Genomic DNA, 20,753 nt, shown 5'->3' on the forward strand with positions numbered 1-20,753 from the left:
CTGACTCCAAAGATTATTGATACTATTGATTGATATTGTTATTGATTTGTATTGAAATTGAGACCTATGGTGCCATTTACTCTAAGCGCAGTCAAAAGGTCCATCGAACCTCTAACGCGTTCCCTTATAAATTAAAAATAAGAAACCATATAAGGTCAGACGCGCTAACATGCCCTAAACACGGCTCTTCCTAATACCAAATCGCAAACCTAATTTGCAATTTGGTAATTGCAAATAGGGCTTTGTATGTGTGAGAAAGAATTTTTTTGTTCTCAAACGAGCCGATTCTGTGAATGGCCCTCAGTTACCTAAATAAGTCAAGTTGCAGTGGCTATCTTCATACTGAGAGGCTTCTGGTGCTTCTTTTCTTTCGCTGTGGTCTGTACCCTCCTATTTCGGGGGTTTTACAGTTTCTCATCACTCAAAAGTGGGTGTTTTGGGATATTTACTCTAAATGGATGTAATTGCTTGTTTTTTTTAAAGCAAAAAAGTGGCACTAGAGGTATCACACATTTAGCTGTGGAATGTCACTCACAGAGACACACTGAAACCATGAACATTTCACATAGGCGATCTGTAAGTTTGGCAGCAATATCTGAACATCGGAGTGGTCACTAGATGTCAAGATTCTTAACGTGTACCTAGCAATTTTAAGCGCAATACATGTTTTTAATTCGAGAGTGGCATGGGAGATTAACGAAAAAACAAATAGCTGTATTCAAAGATCTGTTTTACGACTATACATGTCAAACAATGAGATCGTACTAGCAAATGTCCGCTGTAGCTCTAAGGACTCCAAGATGAACGCCGCTGAGCTCGAACTCCAGTCCTCTTTCAGTTTCCACCCATCTGGCTGCGTCACGTCCTGTCCTTTCCGTACGGCTTTTCGGACCCCGTGGCCGGGCGAGATCCTCTTTTTTCCTCGCGCGGTGCAAGATGGCGGACATCCAGGTGAGGGCTCTGCGCGGCTCAAGAAACTGCGGCGTTTGAGTAAATGAGAATCGTTTTGCAATATGAAAGGTTGCTGCGGAGGACCGAGGGGCTTCAGGAGTGTTGCCTTATGCGTTCTTGGTGTGTACCAACCTTGGAGGGTCCATTGGAGTACGACCGTAGGCCGGCGCTGTCACACCATGCAACTCCGGCCGATTCTCTGAGCGTGGGCACTGTAACGTGCAGTTTACGCGCTGCTTTTTAGTGGGTCGGTCTACTATCCAGCTTATATTCAAACGATCAACCTCCAACTTTAGTCTTCAGACGTTGGTGAATTTTAATAGGCAAACTGAAACCTTGAAGTGCCATAGCATTTGTATTCCATCCGTCGCATTTAGCACACACGCCCCAACCACGAGGAATGTGCTGCAGGTCAGTATTAGAACACTGGCCGTTAAGTATGGCAAGTTTTTCCACCAAAGGATGATCACAGGTTGGAAAACAGTTTGTACTTTTAATGTATTTGGTACGTAACATTGACCAAGCCCCTTTCTGACGCCGGAAGACTTCGTTTGGCATTGTATTTTTCGCCTTCAAAGTCCTATGGCGGTATGGTTGTAATTGCCTTTTCCAGTTTGATTGTGCTAACGTTTAAATCAAAATAGGTTTAATGTTTTTGAGTAATATAACTCAATAAAACATTGCTGGTTTACATATAGTGTAGTAGTTTTCACAGTAATGCTGAGTCGTTCCCCACAAAATTGTGCTATAATGTCGTTGTTTGCCTATCCCAAAGGAACCTGTTTCTCAAAGGCTCGCAACTTAAATCCTGTTACGTAGTTTAAAATAAAAAATGCTTTTTGTTTTAAAGACGGTGGTCTTCAAACCTTGTAATGCACCCCAGTAAAAAAAAAAAAAAAAAAGACTCGGACCCCAAGAATAAAAACGTTTTTCACAGTTCTATCAAATTGGCAGTTTCAGTATACTTAACAAGACAAACCTTGTAGCCACATTGTTCTCTTTAAATAAATATATATATACATACAAACAGGATTGCACGGCACCATAGGCTGCTTGGGTTTCTGAAAGTGTCATTATTCACAGTGTGGATGATACTTTAAGGATTATTGGTATGGTTGAAAAGAGGTTACTGATGACCCATTACATAGTGGCTTATTCTTTTACTCTGTAGTAAAGTACTTTTTTCCGCATAGCCGCTTACCAGTATTCCCTTCCCCCAAGATCAAATCTGACCTCATCGTCCAGAACTGTAAATTGTTTATATAGCTCTTACTACCTCCTGGTGAGGCATTGAAGATCTTTCCGGCGAGTAGCATGACTCTGGAACCTAAGATTAGAGATTAATTGATTAGTTATAACTGTTTTTCTTCCCCTTATGTATTAGTGGCTAGGTGTGTGTTTGATTTCTTGTTTTTAGTAGATAGAATATGAATGGATTTGAAATGGAGAGTGGTACGTTTCTAAAAGTAGTGGTTGTGCTTTTTGGAGTGATGTAGTTTAACAAGAATTGGCAAAGCCAGTGGGTCTCGAGCTGTTGGCTTTGGCAGTGTTTTGCAGCCATGCTGTACAGCAGTGTGGGTTCTTTGCAATGTGGCTAAAAGTGTTGTGATGCATCTAGGGCTAACTAATGTTTTTACGTGCATTAGCTTTGGAAGCATTGTAATCCTTTTCTTATTATTTTTAGTCATTCTGCTCAGCTACAAATCATTGCTGAAGTTGGCAGTGCCCATACTGTACAGCAAGAACAGAAGGCAATGGCAGAACCAGTAGTCTCAACAGTGAGACCCATTGGCTTTGCCAATGCTAGTTAGATCTCTGCATAACACCCGTGTGTTTCTGAGCAAATCCATCTCCCCATGTTTGGGGGAAAAAAGTAAGCTGGCAAAAAATGTTGTCCCATAAAGTAGGCCGTTCTGCCCTTGTCTGTCTTGGTGAAAATACATTTGAAAGCGTATAATGCTCAATAAACATGAATTAGGGAAATCCAAGCAGCCTATTGCACTGTGCAGTATTTTCACAATAAATGTCCATTTCATAGGAGAAAAAGACTTATATGAAGTGCATGTGGTATAGTAAAAATATAGCTATAAATGCCAAGAGGTTCAACAAGGACAACGTTTATGAAAAAAAATTAAAATAGTATCTCGATCAGAGGAAGAGCAACAATCAAGCTTACCCAATCAGTACTGGGCCCATGCTACAGCTGAAAGAAGAGGGCAAGAAGCCGCTGCGTGCTGGACAATGAGAAAGTACCAAATAAGAGTGACAACGGAGCAGATAAATACTAAGCAATGGGCGGACTACAAGCTATATATATATATATATATATATATATATATATATATATATATATATCGAGAGAGAGAGGGGAAGGATGTTTAGGAGTTCATAGTAGTGTGAAGGGTTTGGGGTGACTCAGCATGGGACAAAAGTTAAAATGAGTTTTTGTATTTTTTTTTTTTTTTTAGTAACAGACTAAAATTAACTTAGACATAAACTATGGGAACATGACAGTTGGTAGTTTTTTTGAGTAGAGAAAACCCCTTTGTGTAAATATCCATGCGTGCATAGAAACAACAATATTTACACGGGCTTATGTGCACATATATCTAGTGATCAAGTATGCACATTGTTCCATGGCATTACTTAAAGTAGGCAGCATTAACCCCTCTATATGCACCTATATACACAGAGGTAGCAGTTGATATGGTCTGACTTACATATTGTGTGATGTAATATACATTTTCCCGTGTGTATTTATTTATATGTATACATATATCTATCAGTCAACATTGTCCTGTCAATCACCTACTAGACCAAATAGGCAGCTCTAGTGCATGTATTCATGTTACATCTAACTACGCCAGAAAGATTAACTGAGGCTGGCTTATTAAGAACATTCCTTTTTTAATATAATATTGACTTTTAATTGCTGGTTGTATGACCAATATTTTAATTGTGGAATGTTGTGGCATTTTCAGTTTCTGTGATTAACCACAAGTTGTATCACTTTGTGTTTTCAATCGATTTCTCGTGTTTCCCTGTACAGACAGAAAGGGCTTACCAGAAGCAGCCAACTATCTTCCAGAACAAGAAGCGTGTGCTTCTTGGTGAAGGTGCAAAAGAGAAGCTTCCTCGCTACTACAAGAACATTGGTTTGGGCTTCAAGACACCCAGAGAGGTATGAGATTTGTGCAGCAAGAAAGTTTCTTAGCTAGCACATGTAGCAATGAGCTCCAGCAGGAATGTTGGTTCTTTACTGTGATGCGCTGGCAAATGATGCTTTTATTCTCACGATGGTCTTCTGAGTGTTTTAACAAACCTCTGACGAAGACGCCTATGGGCTTTACTGATGCTCCATCACAGATTGTTGAGCTCTAAATAAGCTTAACTCCAGGGGAGTTTTTAAGTGCAGTGCTTATCAAGGTGTTCAGTGGAAGGCTTTAACAAATAGAATGCTTTCTCCAGGCTTGTCTGTGTAATCTCGTAGATGACTGACTGGATGTTCACTTTAGCTGCTGCTTGGGGGCCGAGAAGGGTGTATTTATGCTTCATATGTGGTTCTCTTCTCTGAAGGCTCTTTGCTTCAGTGGGGACAACAGCAGTTCACATATGAAGGTATTAAATGTAAACATTCTGGAGAACCGAAGTGACAGGAATGTATTTTTACTTTTGCAACAAACTTACTGCTCTAGTCAGTAGAATATACTTTGATTCTCCCTACTTTTTCTTTTGACTTTATTGCAAAACATGCTCACTACGATATTGTGTGCAGCACTGTTCTGTGAGGTTGTCCTGAAGGGATTTGGACAAATGTTGCCAATAATGAATTTTCTTTCTGAATGTTTTTATTGCTGTTCAGTTGATAGCACCCCTCCTTTTTTTGTCGGAGTCTTTATGTACTACTAGTATTTAGAAAGAGCATAGGCAAACTAGTGTAATTGAGGTCGAATTCGCCATATATGTTCAGAATACACTTATGCCATGTTTTCAAACTAAACTCTGACAATGGATTTTTGACACTGCAATTTGCTTGCATGCTGTACAAAATTGATAGTTGTATTGTCTGAATGTTACTCTGCCACTCTTCTTCAGCAAATATACCAGTAGTGGCCCGCTGGTTGCCGAGGGGGGTGGGCAGCGCATGGGGGTTGGGGGTCAGACACTCACAAAATTGTAAATAAAAAAAACACACACACCTCCGCTGTGCTCCTTTCCTCTGCTCTTCCCTCGATCATTCCATCCTGCCCTACGGCCATTCCTGTGTTGTTGGGCTGGAGAGTCCCTTCTGTGCATGTTTGTCCGGCCCAACATACATCTTTTCTCCCCCCCCCCCCCCCAAATAAACATAGTTTTATAGTTTATGGAGAAATGGTTTGCAGCTGCTGGTAGGGGGCGGCGCTGCTCCGCCCATATGGAGGAGCACCCTCTGATATATATATATGCTTTAATTTAAAAAAAAATTGCACCTGCTTTGAACAGTTGTCTGGACTCCACACAATGTGCTTCGTATTGAAGCATGTTTTTTGTTTATAGATAGTCTTCAAATAATTCACAACTCTATGTGAGAACACACAATTTATTAATTTCTGTGGTTGGATATCGCTGCCAAAAATTGCTTACTAGTGATGGCACAGCAAGGTCGTAGTTTAAACACTATTTTTTTTTTTTCTTATAAAGCATTAACATGCTGCCTGACAGCTGCATCTGAAACACTTAAGCAAAAAGGCTTGTTAGATCCGATGCAGTCATTTACTGAGCGTCATGCACGTAGGGGTTGGCATGGTAGGGTAATTCTCCCACAGTCGCTCCTGTTTCCCTGCTTGTTTCTTTCCACTTAACTCGTATGGCCAATAAATCTGATTTTTCAAAGATGCCAACTTGTGATCTTATAACTCATCTTACCCCTGGGTGAACTTAACTGGCCATCATAGTTAGCTTTTGGTAACGTGACAAGAGCTGCCAATGTTGCTCCAAAGAATAAATGCCTGTGGTGCAGTGTTGCATCAGGTCAAAGTACCATATTAGTAAAAGTTATATTAAAAAAGCGCAGTAGATGGCACTGCAGTGGTGGGCTTTCTTGAAAGTTGAGTGGTCACCTTTCAATTGATGACTGCTGCAGTTGGTTTTGCCTGTACAGTATTGATCAATTTACAGGGTGCCATTTAAAGATTCATAATGTAGTCAGCAGTGCCATGTACTTCTCTATGTGCATTTCAGCTTAAGTCCAGTGCCCTGTTTATCATGTGCACAGCGAGTTGTAATAACCTTTTCAGGCATTGTTTTGTCTGGGTCAGCTGCCTTCAGCGATTGCTTTGAGGCTCCCTTTAACTGCTACCACATTCTTAATTAGCCTAGAGTAGTACACATTTTACACCTCACGCTATTGACTATTGTCATTCTTCCCTGCTACCAATAAAGTGGTTTCATTGCAGTGCACACGGGACTGCTTTACGTCTGAAAAATGCACTTTGTCATCACGCTTGGTCATAGTCCATTCTTTTTCATACATGCGTTATATACAAATGCCTATTTTTTTTTATTTTTTTTTATTTTTATATTCAGCTCCAGACACCTTTATTCACTTTGCAATGAAATGCATTTTCCTCTAATGGTTTCTGTTAGGCGAATGGCCATGTCACATTCCTAGCAACCCCATTTAGCACACCTAACGGCTCTTCTGCAAACCAGTGGCTGTGGGAAAAGCCCCGACATGCACGTCGGGCCTACTGTCTTTGCCATTTGTTGTGTCCACTTTCAGGAAATTCAGCAGCTCTTTGCTTGTGGAATAGCCCTCCTTAGTACAGTCTTTCCTGATTTGGCTTGGGCAGACCATTTACTATAGGCCGTCACTTTCAGTCCTCCAGAGGATATCTTTAATGGCAGTCCTGTGACCACGGCAGACAGGAAAGTCCTCACTCTAAAGCAGTTACAGTCCAGGAAGGTAAGTAGGTAGGTAGATGGATTTGCCATCTGCAGCAACCACTTAGTGGCTCAGGATAGCAGCAGATTGTTTTCCCACTTTCAAATTCCGAAAGGTTCTTGGAATGTCTTTATGAAGGACTTCTTGTAAGGATCCAAGATATTGTTATCCTTCTGGGAAATATCAAAGGAAAGTTTGCTGTCTGTGCATCCTGGTTCTCACGTTTGTACACTAAGCACCACCATTTTGGGGGTCGGTGATCTGTTGTTGCATTCTCATTGAGCCACACCTATATCAGGCTGATGAGGGCGCTCAGTGGATGCGTCAAAGGCAAGCTTGTCTGCACCTGGACAGGACCAGGAACCCTGTCCATTTTTGTTTCCTTACATGGTACACAAGTGAACAATGGACAAAGTTTAAGGATGGAGGTAAGAGTGCTTGTGGTAACACTTTTTTATTTTAACGGAGATAACTGTGGTCTTGCATGTAAGCACCCAGATTTAGTGATTGCAGTACCAAGAGGGATTTCTATCCTTTGGGATAGATTGCAATGACAAGCACAGGGGTAGGATTGCGATTATTCATCAAGACCACCCAAAAATTAATCGTGGCGAAGTTTCTCAGGTCGACTGTAAAGCACTCATGTTTATCTGCAAAATTAGTAATAGGGAAGTGTTTAGTGGTCTGATTTATTGGTCATCAGGCCCAAAATAGGTTTATATTGACAATAAATGAATATATTGAGTCTCGTATGCAATTCCCCTAATTTTAATTTTCATCTTGAAGCTCATAAGAATGTTGACACAGAAATTGACTGATCATCTAAACCACTTTGACTTGGTTCAACTGGTGAAACAAGCTAAACATTAGATGGCATCTCTTCTAACCGTAAGGAGTTAAACATTAAATCTTGTTTACCTTTGATGTGGACTGACCATAAAGCTGTAATGCTTACTGCAAATTTCAAAAAGAGCCAATCCAGGAAAGTGTACATCAGCATCTTGAATGTAAAATTTGCAATAAGGTAGATTCAACAACATTTCTCGAGACCCTGGTTAAGTTTCAGCCTGTGGTACATTCAGATCTGACACTGCAACCTGAAAATACGATTATAATAATGCAGCAGTTGCCCTAACCGTTCACCACATTTTTTTAAAAAAAATTGCTAGAAGTAGCCCCCCTGGTTCTAAACAGACGTGAGGCTTCTTAAAAGTGTAGACATCAAGAAAGGATATGGAGGGATAAATATTGAGACAGAAAAATATAAACAACTTTTAGGGGAATATAGGCGGCTGATTGAGGGAAAAGTCTGAATATTTCTTTGAAAAAATCAAATTCTCTTAACTTGGTGAAGGAGTTAGCACTGTTAAGTTAGTCTTGGCGCACCGTATACTTTTGTACCAGATCAGGAGATGTGTAATAAAATAGCTATTTTGTTTCTCTCGAGATAACATCCAGGAAATGTACTGTAAATTTACTCTCAACCAAAATACTATTAACGTAGATGATGATCCAGATAACCTACAAGCGTCCTGGGATACACTTAGAGTTCTCAATGCTGACAGAAATAAAGGTGAGTCAGCGTATTAACTCTGGCTCTCCGTCACACCCCTGTCCCCTTCTATCCTACATTTAGCATCAAAGGTTATTTCAGGTCACATTACCACACTCTTGAATCTAATTCAATCAGGAATTTTCCCCATCAACTGGAAGAAATCTTCTATTCTTTCTTTACTGAAAAAGCCTTCTAAAGGCAAAATATTATAGACTCGTATCCCAACTCGTTTCCAGCTAAAATACTGGAAAAACATGTTAATTCTGAGCTTTTAATATTTTCGAATGCCAAGCCAATTTTAAATTAGATGCAGGGTGGTTTTAGACAAAACCATAGCACAAGACCGCCTTGATTGCAGTTGTGGGAGAAATAAGAATGATCATGGACAGGGATGGTAAAGTGCACTGATCTTGTTAGATCTTTCTGCTGCTTTTGATACAGTTTCCCACTCTATACTTGTCAATCAGTTAGAAAGTATAGTGGTTGGTGGCTTGGCTTGTGCCTTGTTTAAATATTTTCGCGTAGACCGAGAGTAGACAGTAGCATTTGGAGGCTTTACATCCACGCGGTCCACACAGCCATGTGGGGTCCTTCAGGGTTCTTCCCTGAGCCTGACCCTTTTTAGGGTCGAGCCTGCATTGCATGCGCATGCGTTTCGCAGCAAGACTCTTTTGTATTTATAAAAGGGCTCGGAGCCCTGTCAACTTCACGCCAGTGTTTTTTATTGGTTCGTGGGCTTCCCTCATAAAATCTGCTTGCTTTCATTAGTCGAAGGCACGCATATGGCATGCCCTCCTCCAGCGCAGCGACCAAGTACAGAAAACCTGCGAGGCTCGCTGTTTTCCTTCGGGCTCATGGACTTTTTTTTCTTTAATTTACGAGCCCGATCTCGCTTGGCAGAAGTCGAGCGCTTTACGTACTTGATTTCACTTTTTCGGGTTATGTACATAAATGCACTTTTGCCCCATAGGTGAAAAGTCGGGTTAGGAGTTTACAACGCGATCAGCTCTAAAATGAGCAAACGCGAGACCCGATGCATTGTAAATGCTTGTTAATTTATATGTTGCACCTCTAGTCGAACTAATTGGATTGCTTGGCGTGTCCTCTGGATCATATGCAGATGATACACGTTGTAGTAACTATCTCGGGAGACACAACAAAGGTTACAAATCGTTTTAGATCTTGCAGGCATGAATTGGGAAGCTGGATGAGCAACAGCTGTCTGAAATTAAATCCAGATAAAACGGAGAGCTTACTGTTTGGTAAAAAAAATACAACTTTATATTTCAATATAGTGGCCTCAGGACCTCGGCCAGTTACTTTCTCAAGTTGTGAAGGTTGGAAATGGGGATTTTTTTTCGATGGTAAACTCAAGTTCGCGGCATAGATAAATCAAACTACTTCTAGATGTTTATCTGCTGAGAACTTGAAAAAAAGGTTGCAGTTTATTCCCTTTTGATCTGCAAAAAAAGTTATCATTACCTTAGTGATGTCAGATTGATTACTGAAATGCTCTTTATTTTGGAAGTCAAAAAAAGAAATTTGAGCAAATTACAAGCATTAGAAAATGCTGCTGCACGCTTGTTGCTGAAAATCACTAAACATTTACCAGTTTCTCAGGCTAACAAACAGCTTTGTTGTCTTGTAGCAAAGAGTGTCTTTTAAAGCACTCGGTTTGGCCTACAAAGCCCTTCAGGCCCTCATTTTATGAGGAAGATTTTTTTGCTGGTATAGGCTGATTAGAACTCTCCTGTCCTGCCATACTAAATCACCTTCTGGACTTAAAGTTGCGTGAGAAGTCTTAATGAGGTTACTATTACATTATGAAACACTCTTGCTTTGTGTATTAAAACATGCTCCACCCTCTTGCAGTTCAGGAAACAACGAAAACATGGATTTGTGCACAAAATCTGCTTCTATACCATCATTATTTGTATGTTTTTCCGTTTCATGGTACGGACACCAAAACCAAGATACCGTAAGGCATTCAGGTGCTTTTACAATCATTCACTTATTTATCCACCATGAAATATTAGCTGCACGGCAACTGCCTCTGAGCCCACCCTCAGGCTGTCTTTTCCAACAGGAAGATATGTTTCACTTGAGGGCTGGGATCATCATTCTGACCTGATCCTAGGTTAGCCTAATCATGGGCTTCTGGTTAATGGAGACCTCCAAATACTTATCCCACATGTAGACATAATAAAACAAGTTAAGTTTTGGGAGTATCCCCCGATTAATCGGAAAACTAGTGTTTATGATTTTTTTGTTGTATTTTTTAAACTCTCAAGCACTCTTAATGGCATGCTTCATCATAGTCTCTTAAGAGCCTTAATGGGATCAGCCATATTCCAGGGGGCACTTGGTATAAAGGCAGTGTTACTCTCTTAATCTGTTAAATTTCATCCCTGAAATATGTTGCTGTAAAAAGGTAATCCCAGATTAGTGTAATGGGTCCATTATGCAACACCCTTGACCCAACACTTGGTTTTGAATTGTTCTTAAACAATCACCATTAAAGGGGTACCTTGGTAGTTCAAGGATTTTCTATTTTGAGAAGACCCTGGCTGGAATTCCTATCTCAAATGCTTCCTGGAATACAGATGAGCCCATCCTGTTTTGTAGGGACTAGGATGAGACGCAATGATAAAGCATGCCACTATTGGAATGGGTGGGGGTCTAAAATAAACTCATTACCCTTAACTCTGTTAGTATCGCTGGATGTGGGGCACCCATTAGTATTTCGACTTGTAAATAGGGAGAAATATTCACAACACGCCCCCCAACCCCCTGAAGCCTGGGTGCAACAGCTCTGCCCATGGCTAGTGTAATTTAATTTTCAGTTTGCCAAAATACAGTTGTCTTGCACTTGCAGGAAGTAATGTCTCGGGCAGTATTTCAATATCCTTGTACTTTCTCAACCAAAAAGGCTTTTAGTTCCTGCCAATAGGTTTTGGCTATGCAAGATCTATTAGCATTGTTGTGTTTTTCTGTGTTGCACAGCAGCTCAAGCTCTTGAACAAAATTGCTTAAAATTAGGAGAGAGAAAAACACAGTGGCCAGCATTGACTGAGTCATAGAGCTTTTCTGCCTTTCTGCCCTTTACACCGGGTGGCTGTGCAACATGTTTAACACCCATTTGCAATGCAATGGGTCTCACGTTTGCTTGAGTTAGCTATTGGTGTTGTAAATTCCTAACTAGACCTTTCTAACCACATAAATGGTAAAACAGTTGACATAAGTGAGTCCATTCAAAGTGCCACAGCTGCCATGAGCGTGAAGGAAAGGCGCAAAAGGAAAAAGATATTTGCTCGCAGTCAAACATATCGACAAACTAGCAATTGTAACGTGGTCAGTGTCCACAGCAGTAACAAAACTGCCACAAGGAGGGACAAATGTAAGGCATGTACCAAGGATGACAAAGGATTTTATTTTCGAAAAGCAAGCCCACAAACAGGTGAAAGTGGTGGGAGTGGTTAAAATCCCACATTGCTTACAAAAGAGCAAATCGATTACGCGCTCTATCTAAACAGTGTGTGGGGGGGGGGTATGCAACACGGAGGGGTGCAGATGGTGGGGAGGGGGCTGAGACAACAGATTTGTATGATCGCTTGCCTTTCTCACTATGCATTGCATGAAAAAAAAAATATATTATAGTTATAAGTGCAAGCTCGACCCAAAGGCATCTGAGCACTTTACATGAGCACCAGTTATCATTACAAAAGAACACTTTATTTGACCAGATACACGGGCTGTAGAGCAAATACCGAGACTCAACCCTATTTGGATTCCCCAGCTCCAAAGTCAGCAGCTTTGGCCATTATGCCCCTTGATCCTTTCTCTTCTGTCCATTCAAAAGCGCAGCCTTTGCAAATAGAGATTTCCCACAGTATAAAACATAGTGAAGCACACAAAAATAAACAGTTTGCAAAGTTTACCTGTTCACTGAAAATCACATTCATTTGCTGGCTCAAACCTGGAAATAGACCTACAATGTAGAACAGAAAGTCTCTGCTGATAATAATTTGTCATGGTGCTGTGCCTTCAGTCACAGCAGAGTGGTCGTGAAAGCTCACTGGCACTCTAGAGTGCCTTAACTAAAGAAATCTATGGTCCGAATTGAAAACGAAACCAAGATTGGAGGAGAGCGGGGTAAAGGAAAGGGACTGCTGAGATGTGCACTCTAGTAGTGCATGTCCTAAGTTGCTGGAGAAGCCAGTGGAAGGACACTGGTAAAAAAGAAGCAGTACTTAGTGTGTGCTCCCCAGCAGTGACCCATGGCAAAGCCCTAGGGGCTAAACCGTATTTTTTCACTTGAACTTGTGTATTGAGCGGGGGAAATTGTGTATGTTTAAGTATTCAGTGCTAGCATAAGAACAAATAGCAAGTATGAGATGTGGGGCAGCAAGTAGTGACAACTTGCACTAAATTGCATCCAATATGTAGCTCCATGGGTGGCTGTAAATGACGAGTAAGTGGCTGTTGCTGTGAAAGTTGAGTACGAAGTAGGGTAAGAAACTGAGCAAAGTGTAGAGCTGGCCAACTCTTGGTCTCAAAGCCTGTAACCGAGAGAGCAAATGCATAGACCTTAAATTAAAATCTTACCTAATTTGCTACCTGTTAGGTAAGCAATTGTGTTAACTTTTTTTTACTTCTAGATTTCTAGTGCCAACCTTTCATTGTAACATCGATCTTTAACCCTGTGCTATGCCCACACTAGAATAAGCAAGTGACATTCTATGACGCAACTCTTGCACATGACGAGACTGCATTTTGTATGTTTTAAAAGACCACTTTGTTTCTTTCAGGCTATTGATGGCACATACATCGATAAGAAGTGTCCTTTTACCGGAAATGTCTCCATTCGTGGGCGTATCCTGTCAGGTATGTTTTAAAATAAAATGTAATTCTAGGTCCTTTCAGCTGTCCTCGCTTTATTTTCTATCTCCTTGTTGGTTGCTGTAGTAACTTTAAGTGAGATCGTTATTCCCAAACGTTGGTCCTATGCTGAATGTGCCACAAGACTTCAAGCTATAATACCTCGCTGAATAGACCTAAGAAACAACTCTTTGTTCCTTATGTTACCATCTGGTCGGCAGGCTGGTAGTTTGGGCTTGACTGTATTTATTTTGAAGGACTGAGCCTTCTTTTCAAGTGGCAGGCATCTGTCTAGCAAAAAAAGCAACTTTTTTTTTTTAATCTTATCCTAGGTGTTGTAACCAAGATGAAGATGCAGAGAACAATTGTCATCCGTCGAGACTACCTCCATTACATTCGGAAGTACAACCGATTCGAGAAACGTCACAAGAACATGTCTGTTCATCTTTCCCCAGCCTTCAGGTGTGTAACTAGTTGTTGACATTGTTTTTCAACAGCAGTATTGGTGGTTCTGTTTTTTAATAAGGCTACCTTTTTTAAAGAAGAAATATTCCCTTTACTCGTACCATGGGATTCCAGATTAACTTCTCCATTGAAGCCCAAGAACGCTTCCTGTTTAGAAGACCTGTGCGCTAGCTTTGCAGACTGGGCTGTTTGTGGGAAGATTGGAGGGGGGCTGGGGCGGCGTTGGTTGAGCAAGGCCCATTACCTCACCTCATATGCAGGTGGTCCCTGGGTGACGGTCAAATAAAAAAAAGAAAAATATGTTGATACATGCCAACACCAATGTGCACACTGCTGCAATTCTTTGCAGCCTGCTCTTTTCCGCACCTTCTGTCTTAACCAGTTATTTTGTTTTTTTAACTTTAAATTTCCCAAGTTTTTGGAGCAACATGACCCTATAGGGCTTTGAGAATAAGGAACCAGAGACGGGCTAACTGCAAATTCAGCAGGGATGTGAAAACCCGTTTAGGACCACATACTGCATTTACAAACAAATGTGGGTGCATGGATGCTTCGCTTCATTGTCCAAACGCAGTAGTGGGAGGTACCATACCTAATGCAGTGAGACGGAGTTACACATGAACTGATCTAAAATATGAATGAAGCAGTGACTAAAGAGTAGTGATCCACTTTTGTTTTTAATTACATGAATTCTTGCATGCGTTAAAGTAAGGTTATGAGCTCTGAGTAAATGAAAGCGTCGTGTTGTGTGGTAAGTTTGTCTAGTTTTGGGACCCAACCTTGAATCTCTGCTCAAATAACTGTCTTGGCTAGTTTGTTACATCTCACTCCCCTTTTCCCCTTTACTGTTGAGTAAAAGATGACTCTCTCACTGACTAAGTTTTCTTTTCCTCCTTCAGAGACGTCCAGGTGGGAGATATTGTGACAGTGGGAGAGTGTCGTCCTCTCAGCAAAACTGTTCGCTTCAATGTACTGAAAGTGACCAAGGCTGCTGGCACCAAGAAACAGTTCCAGAAGTTTTAAAGCTGAAACTTGTTTTTTTCAGGACCAGTAAAACAATCTTTAAAAAAACAAAACACCTACTTGTGATGTGATTTTTTTTTTTTTATTTTTTTTTTAACACATGAGTTTTCAGAAGGGGAAATATGTTTTTATTACGTTTAACTAAGACATCTTGATTCTTTCTTCATCCACATAGGTACTATAAGACTATCTGTGGTTCCTCATGCCTGTTGCTGCTGATTTGTGTTTTTTTTATGGTCCGAATGACCAGTCTTTCTCTGTTCTTAACCACCTTGTTCTTTCCTCCCTTTTAAATACAATGGGATACTCATTTTCCTGTGTTTGTGCGGGAACGTTTCCTTAATGTTCTACCTCCACTAGCATATCAGAATACCTTGCACTGTCCCAAAAATCCAAGTGAACGCATAAGGGATTCCTTGTTACATGATTTCTTTTTTTTTTCTCATAGTACTCTTTTTCCACCACCAAGACCCACAGCCCTGTTGCCTTTTGATGGATGTACCTGTAATTGACTCACCCGTATGGTTTTTTCCTATGCTTAATTCACTTTGATTAATTATAGTAATGCTGTGATTCCACTCACGAGAACCCCTTGATAAACTCCTCCCCATATTTCCACGCAGCCTCTCACGAAATCACACAAACGAAAGAAGATTCTTGGCTACTCCCTTATGAACACTCGAGCCACATGTTTGGGACTTGCTTTTAAATTGATTGCCTGAGTGTAGACACTGCATTCAGCCAGTTGCTCCCCTTTTATCCCTTACCTTGCTCAATCCCCCTAGGACTTTTTCCCTAAGAGTATTTTGGCAACGACACATTTCACCAATGTTAAATATAACTATTGGGGGGGGGGGGGGGGTCGTGGCCAAGATGGCTAGGACGTTGCCTGTCCAAGCTCTGCCGCCCCGGCCCGGAAAATCGCTGACTGGCCCGGCGGGGAGACACCCTGAGGCCCCCACCCCGAAGCGACGGGTGCTTCTGTGGGCTGTTGGCCGCCCAGCAGGGGCTCAGAGGCACGCTACGCTGCTCCCATTGAGAGGAGTGGCCGGCCCCGAAATGCGATCAGGCCGCAGAGCGGCTTGGGCAGTGGCCTGGGCCGCGAGCGGGCCTTCCTCCGGCAGCTTCCTGGACCCGGCGTGGGAGGGGCCGAAGGCCTAGAGGGCTTGTTTTGGGCCCCGCGATCAGCGGGACCACAGTGGGGGCCTCGACCCCCAGAACCTGAGGGCGCCCCGCACACAGGATCTGGTCGGGGCTGGAGGTCAGCACCCCCCACCCTAGTGGGACTCAGCGGGACAGAGGAGAGGCCTGAGGTCACGGGGGAGGCCGTCTCTTTGCCCAGAGGTTGCTATACTCAACAAGGAGTACAAGTAAGTGCGGGCCCGTGCATAAGGAGGCAGAGGCTACAAAAGCGAAGCTTCGCCAGAGATGGCTACCAAGTGCTAGGTCCAGGCACAATCTCTGACGCAGCGACACCTGGTGATTTGTCTCAGACGTAGCTTTTTGAGAGACTTGAGGGGCTGATCCAACCAACCGAGACTGGGCCCGTGAGCCGTGGCGACGTCCAAATCCAAGCAAGAGCGCTCAGTGAGAGAAATGCTGACGGGCCTGCCAGACATCGGGTGGTATGGCTGAGGACTCGCCGGCGACGAGACCCCTTGAGGGTCGGTCGGAGATTGATCCAGATGAGGGTTCACCGGTCATGAAGGGCTTTTTGACCTCCCTGTTTGATTCGCTTCGGAGCGACATTCAGGAGCTGCGTAGGGACATATCCCAGGAGGTGAAGTAGCTGTGAGGAGAGGTTATCTCCTTGGGAGAGCGAGTTTCGCAGCGGGAAGATGGTGAGATTCCTCGTGGTGAAGAGGTGGCGGGCCTGCAACAGGAGGTAATCTGCCTCCGAGAGCAGCAGGATCTCCAGACAGCGGTCGAGGATTTGGAAAACCGCTTGAGGAGACACAATATTCGCATCCGGGGCTATGGCGGGGGCAGAAAAGGGGGACATTGGGGACAATGTGATGGGCCTGTTTCACTCTCTGCTTGGCCCGGACGAGACTCCAGAGATAGTCCTGGATAGAGTTCATCGTGTGGGCCGCGCTGGTGGCCCTGGAGACCGCCCTCGGGCATTCTAGCCTGTCTCCACAATTTTGTCCTTAAAGAAAAGATCCTACAGAGGGCTCGCATTCTTCAGCAGGTACTTTTTAGAGGGCATGAACTCCAACTATTCCCCGACCTCTCTGTGCGGACCCTGCAAAGGCGGAGAGAATTTAGACCGATCACGGAACACTTGCAGGCGCACAATGTGTCTTACTCTTGGGGCCACCCGTTCCGCCTGGTCTTCTGCTGGGAGGAGCAGCTCTGGCAGGTGAAATCCGTTTTGGAAGCAAGTCGGATCCTGGGTCTGGAGGATATATGCCAGGATGCGAGCGAGAAGGCGACCTTGCCTGAGGGGGGGGGGTCCTCCGTGCTGGCGGCGAAAGGAGAAAAGAAGGAAGCTGCAGCGCCCAATGGCTTCGGAGCTGAGGGCAGAGAGGGAATCTGTTTTGAACAGTGTGGCCGCTGGAACTTCAGCTTAGAGAGGGGGGTCCCGAACTGCGGTTGGCCTTGCTGTTAACAGCATGTTGGCCGTTGAAGAGGGTCGAGGCGGCGGGGGCGATGGACCCGGTTTACCAAACATGGATGGATCTACTGCCCTGTGGAGACTTTTCCTCGTGAAGATGGATGTTCGAGGACTTCTGTGTTGTGTGCACCTGTTGTGCGTATTGGTTGAATGTTGTTGGGTTTCCCTGCAATGCTGGCTTTTTTGTGGAGATACTCTCAGGCCTTGGTGCTATAGGTGGTGTAGATTTTGGCACGGGGTGTGTTCTTCCTGCGAGCGAGCTTCCTTCCTGCATGCTGCCCTCATTTTAGGATATGATTATTAAATGTACAAGCTTGAATGTCCGTGGGCTCACTAACCCTACCAAGCGGCTAGCCGTCCTGTCCGCCTTAGAGAGATCGGGGAGTCACATATGCCTGCTGCAGGAGACACACCTTGTCCCAAAAGATATTTATTGTATGTGCTCTAAGTGGTTCCCCAGGCAGTTCTGGTCTAAGACCATCAAAGCATGCAGGGGTGGCAATACTATTAGCGCTATAATTCCCTGGGGAAGTGGTGTCAAAACTGCATGAGGTGCAAGGGAGGCTTCTAGCTATGAGACTGGGTTTTTATTCCTTCACTATTGCTTCCCTATATGCGCCTAATTCCCAGCAGGAAATATTCCTAAAACAGGCTTTGTCCCCGCTGCTGCAATCCCCTGATGGTGCCATCCTGGTGGGGGGCAATTTTAACCTGGTGATCTGGATCGCTCAGGTCCCCGGTATGGGCAGACGGGGTCAATGACGGTGGCTGGTCGTCAGTGGCTGAGAGTGTGGCCTGGAGGATGAGTGGAGGCGGGCGCACCCCATGTTAAGAGACTTCCTTTTACTCAGCAGCGACTAAGACATATGCTAGGCTGGACCTTTTCTTGGCCTCGCAGGAGGTTCTTCCCCGGGTCAGGGAGTCAGTGATTGAGCCTCGAACCCTGTCGGATCACGCCCTGGTTACAGTTGAGGTTCACATGAATATGGAGCGTGTGGGCGCATCGGGGTGGCGATTTAGGGACTCAATGCTTCAGAATGGTGCAACAGTAGAGGTGATTCGTAGGGCAATAATAGACTACCTTAGCCTTAATGACGATGGGACTACTTGCATGGCGACGCTGTGGGAGGCACTGAAGGCTGTATTGAGGGGTGAGGTGATGTCGCTGTCCACTAGGGATAATAAAGCAAGGAGACTACTCAGAGAGGATTTAGAACAGCGAGAGATGGTGTTGGAGCGTTCACATAAGCACACCGGTGCACCGAGAGTATGGCGAGAGCTTGAGAAAGTAAGGAAGCAGTTGAGGTTGGATTGGGACTGGGCAGAGTACGCGGTAGTTCGCCTTAAGCAGAAGTACTATATAGGAAGTAATAAATGTGGGAAGCTACTGGCACATCGGTTGTGAGCGCATCTTGTGGAGTCAATGGTAAAAATGGTTTGCTCTCCCTCGGGAGCGGAAGCGTGCACGAGCGACCAAATTGCGGAGGCCTTTGCGGAATTCTATCGGGAACTATATGGGGCTGAGGAGCCCGGTAATTCAACTCCGGACGCCTTTCTAGAGGGTATAGCAATTACTTCCTTGACTGAGAGGGAGGCGACTTAGTTAGATCAACCTATAAGGGCGGTAGAGGTCATATCGGCAATTGCGCACTTGCAGGCCGGGAAGGCCCCGTGGCCCGATGGTTTCTCCGCACTTTTTTTTATAAGATCTTCTGTATGGAACTTGTACCCGTTTTAGTGCGAGTCTTAATTCCTTTCGACATACGGGGGCTCTCATGTCTAGCATGTTGGATGCCACTATCGTGGTTATTCTGAAGCCGGGGAAGGACCCCGAGGAGTGTGCCTCATACAGGCTGATCTCCCTCTTGAATATTGATGCCAAACTGTTCACTGGCATACTGGCACACCGTCTCAATTATTACATGCCGGGCCTTGTGGATCCCGACCAAGCGGGATTTATACCGCATAGGCAGTGTAGTGATAATACAAGCGACTGCTTCATCTATTGGATAAAACTGATTGCTCGCGCAGGGAGGCGCTCTTCCTTTCTATCGATGCCGAAAAGGCGTGCGATAGGGTTCATTGGCCATACCTGTTCAGGGTGCTTGAGCGCTTTGGGCTGGGCCCCGGTTTTATGGCATGGATCCGCTGTATATCAGGTGCCTCGGGCAGCAGTCCGAGTTAATGGGACGCTCTCGTTGCCATTCTCAGTTCAAAGAGGGACCCGGCAGGGGTGCCTGCTTTCGCCCCTCTTGTTCGCGCTTTATATGGAGCCCATGGCGCAGCGGCTTCGGGATAACCCTCTGATTACGGGTGTGAAGTTTGGGGGAGATAAGCATATATCATACGCAGATGACGTGATTCTTACTTTGGCGGAACCTGCGACCTCACTGCCTGCACTAATGGGTGTACTAGAGGAATTTGGACGGGTCTCGGGATTCCGGATAAATATACTAAAGTCGCAGGCCATGAGCAGGTTTATCCGTGCCGAGCATGAAAGAGAGTTGAAGGCCCAATTCCACTTTATATGGTCTTCCTCAAAGCTCCCGTACTTGGGGGTTGAGTTAGGGTCCACGGTCGCTCATACGGCGACGTTGAATTACGCGAAATTGATCCAGGAGGTGCAGTGAGACTTAGAGACCTGGGGAGATTTAAACTGTCTTGGTTGGGTAGGGTGGCGGCAGTGAAGATGACCATCCTACCACACGTACTGTATGTGTTTCAGGCACTTCCGGTAGAAACCCCCCCCCCCCCCCCCCTGCCACGAACGATAGCAACCCTTCAAAAGCGGTTCTAAGATTTATCTGGGAGGTTAAAGCGACACGGCTACCACGACGGGTGTTGTATCGCCCTAAGCAGGAGGGAGGATTGGCGGTCCCCTGCCTTCTACGATACATTCAGGCAGCACAATTGTGTTTCCTGTTAGAATGGAGTTTCAAGTCTTCCGAGAAACATTGGTGCTTCATGGATCAGGCGGTGGTGGGCTCACATATATGGAAGGACCCCTGGCTTGGGTGCCGTCACAGAGCGCGGGGGTTGTACGTATCCCCCAGTCATGGAAGTGTCGATGAGGGTGTGCAACCGCGTGGCCAGCAGAATGGGCTTGACGACTTTCCCGTCCTTCTCTGCACACAATAGCAAAATTGCCTCTGCGCCCACATTCTACTTACTCGATTGATTGCAATACCTATTTTAGGGCTTTAATTATGCAGACTGCTACCACAGCTATAACCAAGTTCAATATCCTAACTATTCTTAAATTCTATTGTTATAAGTAACACAGCACCTACAGTGAAATCTCTACGGTTGTTCCTGGCAATGCATTACACCTTACAACCACG

General features: G+C 44.1%; 1 protein-coding gene and 1 non-coding gene across 2 annotated transcripts; both read left to right on the forward strand.

Moving 5' to 3' along the window:
* The first annotated feature begins 798 nt into the window (after nt 1-798).
* RPS11 (ribosomal protein S11) lies at nt 799-14,848 on the forward strand. Its single transcript, XM_069200838.1, has 5 exons — nt 799-951; nt 4,001-4,132; nt 13,238-13,313; nt 13,640-13,769; nt 14,672-14,848. Exons 1-5 carry the CDS (start codon nt 937-939, stop codon nt 14,793-14,795), a joined length of 477 nt encoding a protein of 158 aa, XP_069056939.1. The 5' UTR covers nt 799-936; the 3' UTR covers nt 14,796-14,848.
* LOC138247516 (small nucleolar RNA SNORD35) lies at nt 4,223-4,313 on the forward strand. Its single transcript, XR_011194547.1, has one exon. It is a non-coding gene; the product is annotated as a small nucleolar RNA SNORD35 (small nucleolar RNA).
* Nucleotides 14,849-20,753: the final 5,905 nt, after the last annotated feature.

This window comes from Pleurodeles waltl, chromosome 7 (genome assembly GCF_031143425.1).
Source record: "Pleurodeles waltl isolate 20211129_DDA chromosome 7, aPleWal1.hap1.20221129, whole genome shotgun sequence".
Taxonomy (NCBI): domain Eukaryota; kingdom Metazoa; phylum Chordata; class Amphibia; order Caudata; family Salamandridae; genus Pleurodeles; species Pleurodeles waltl.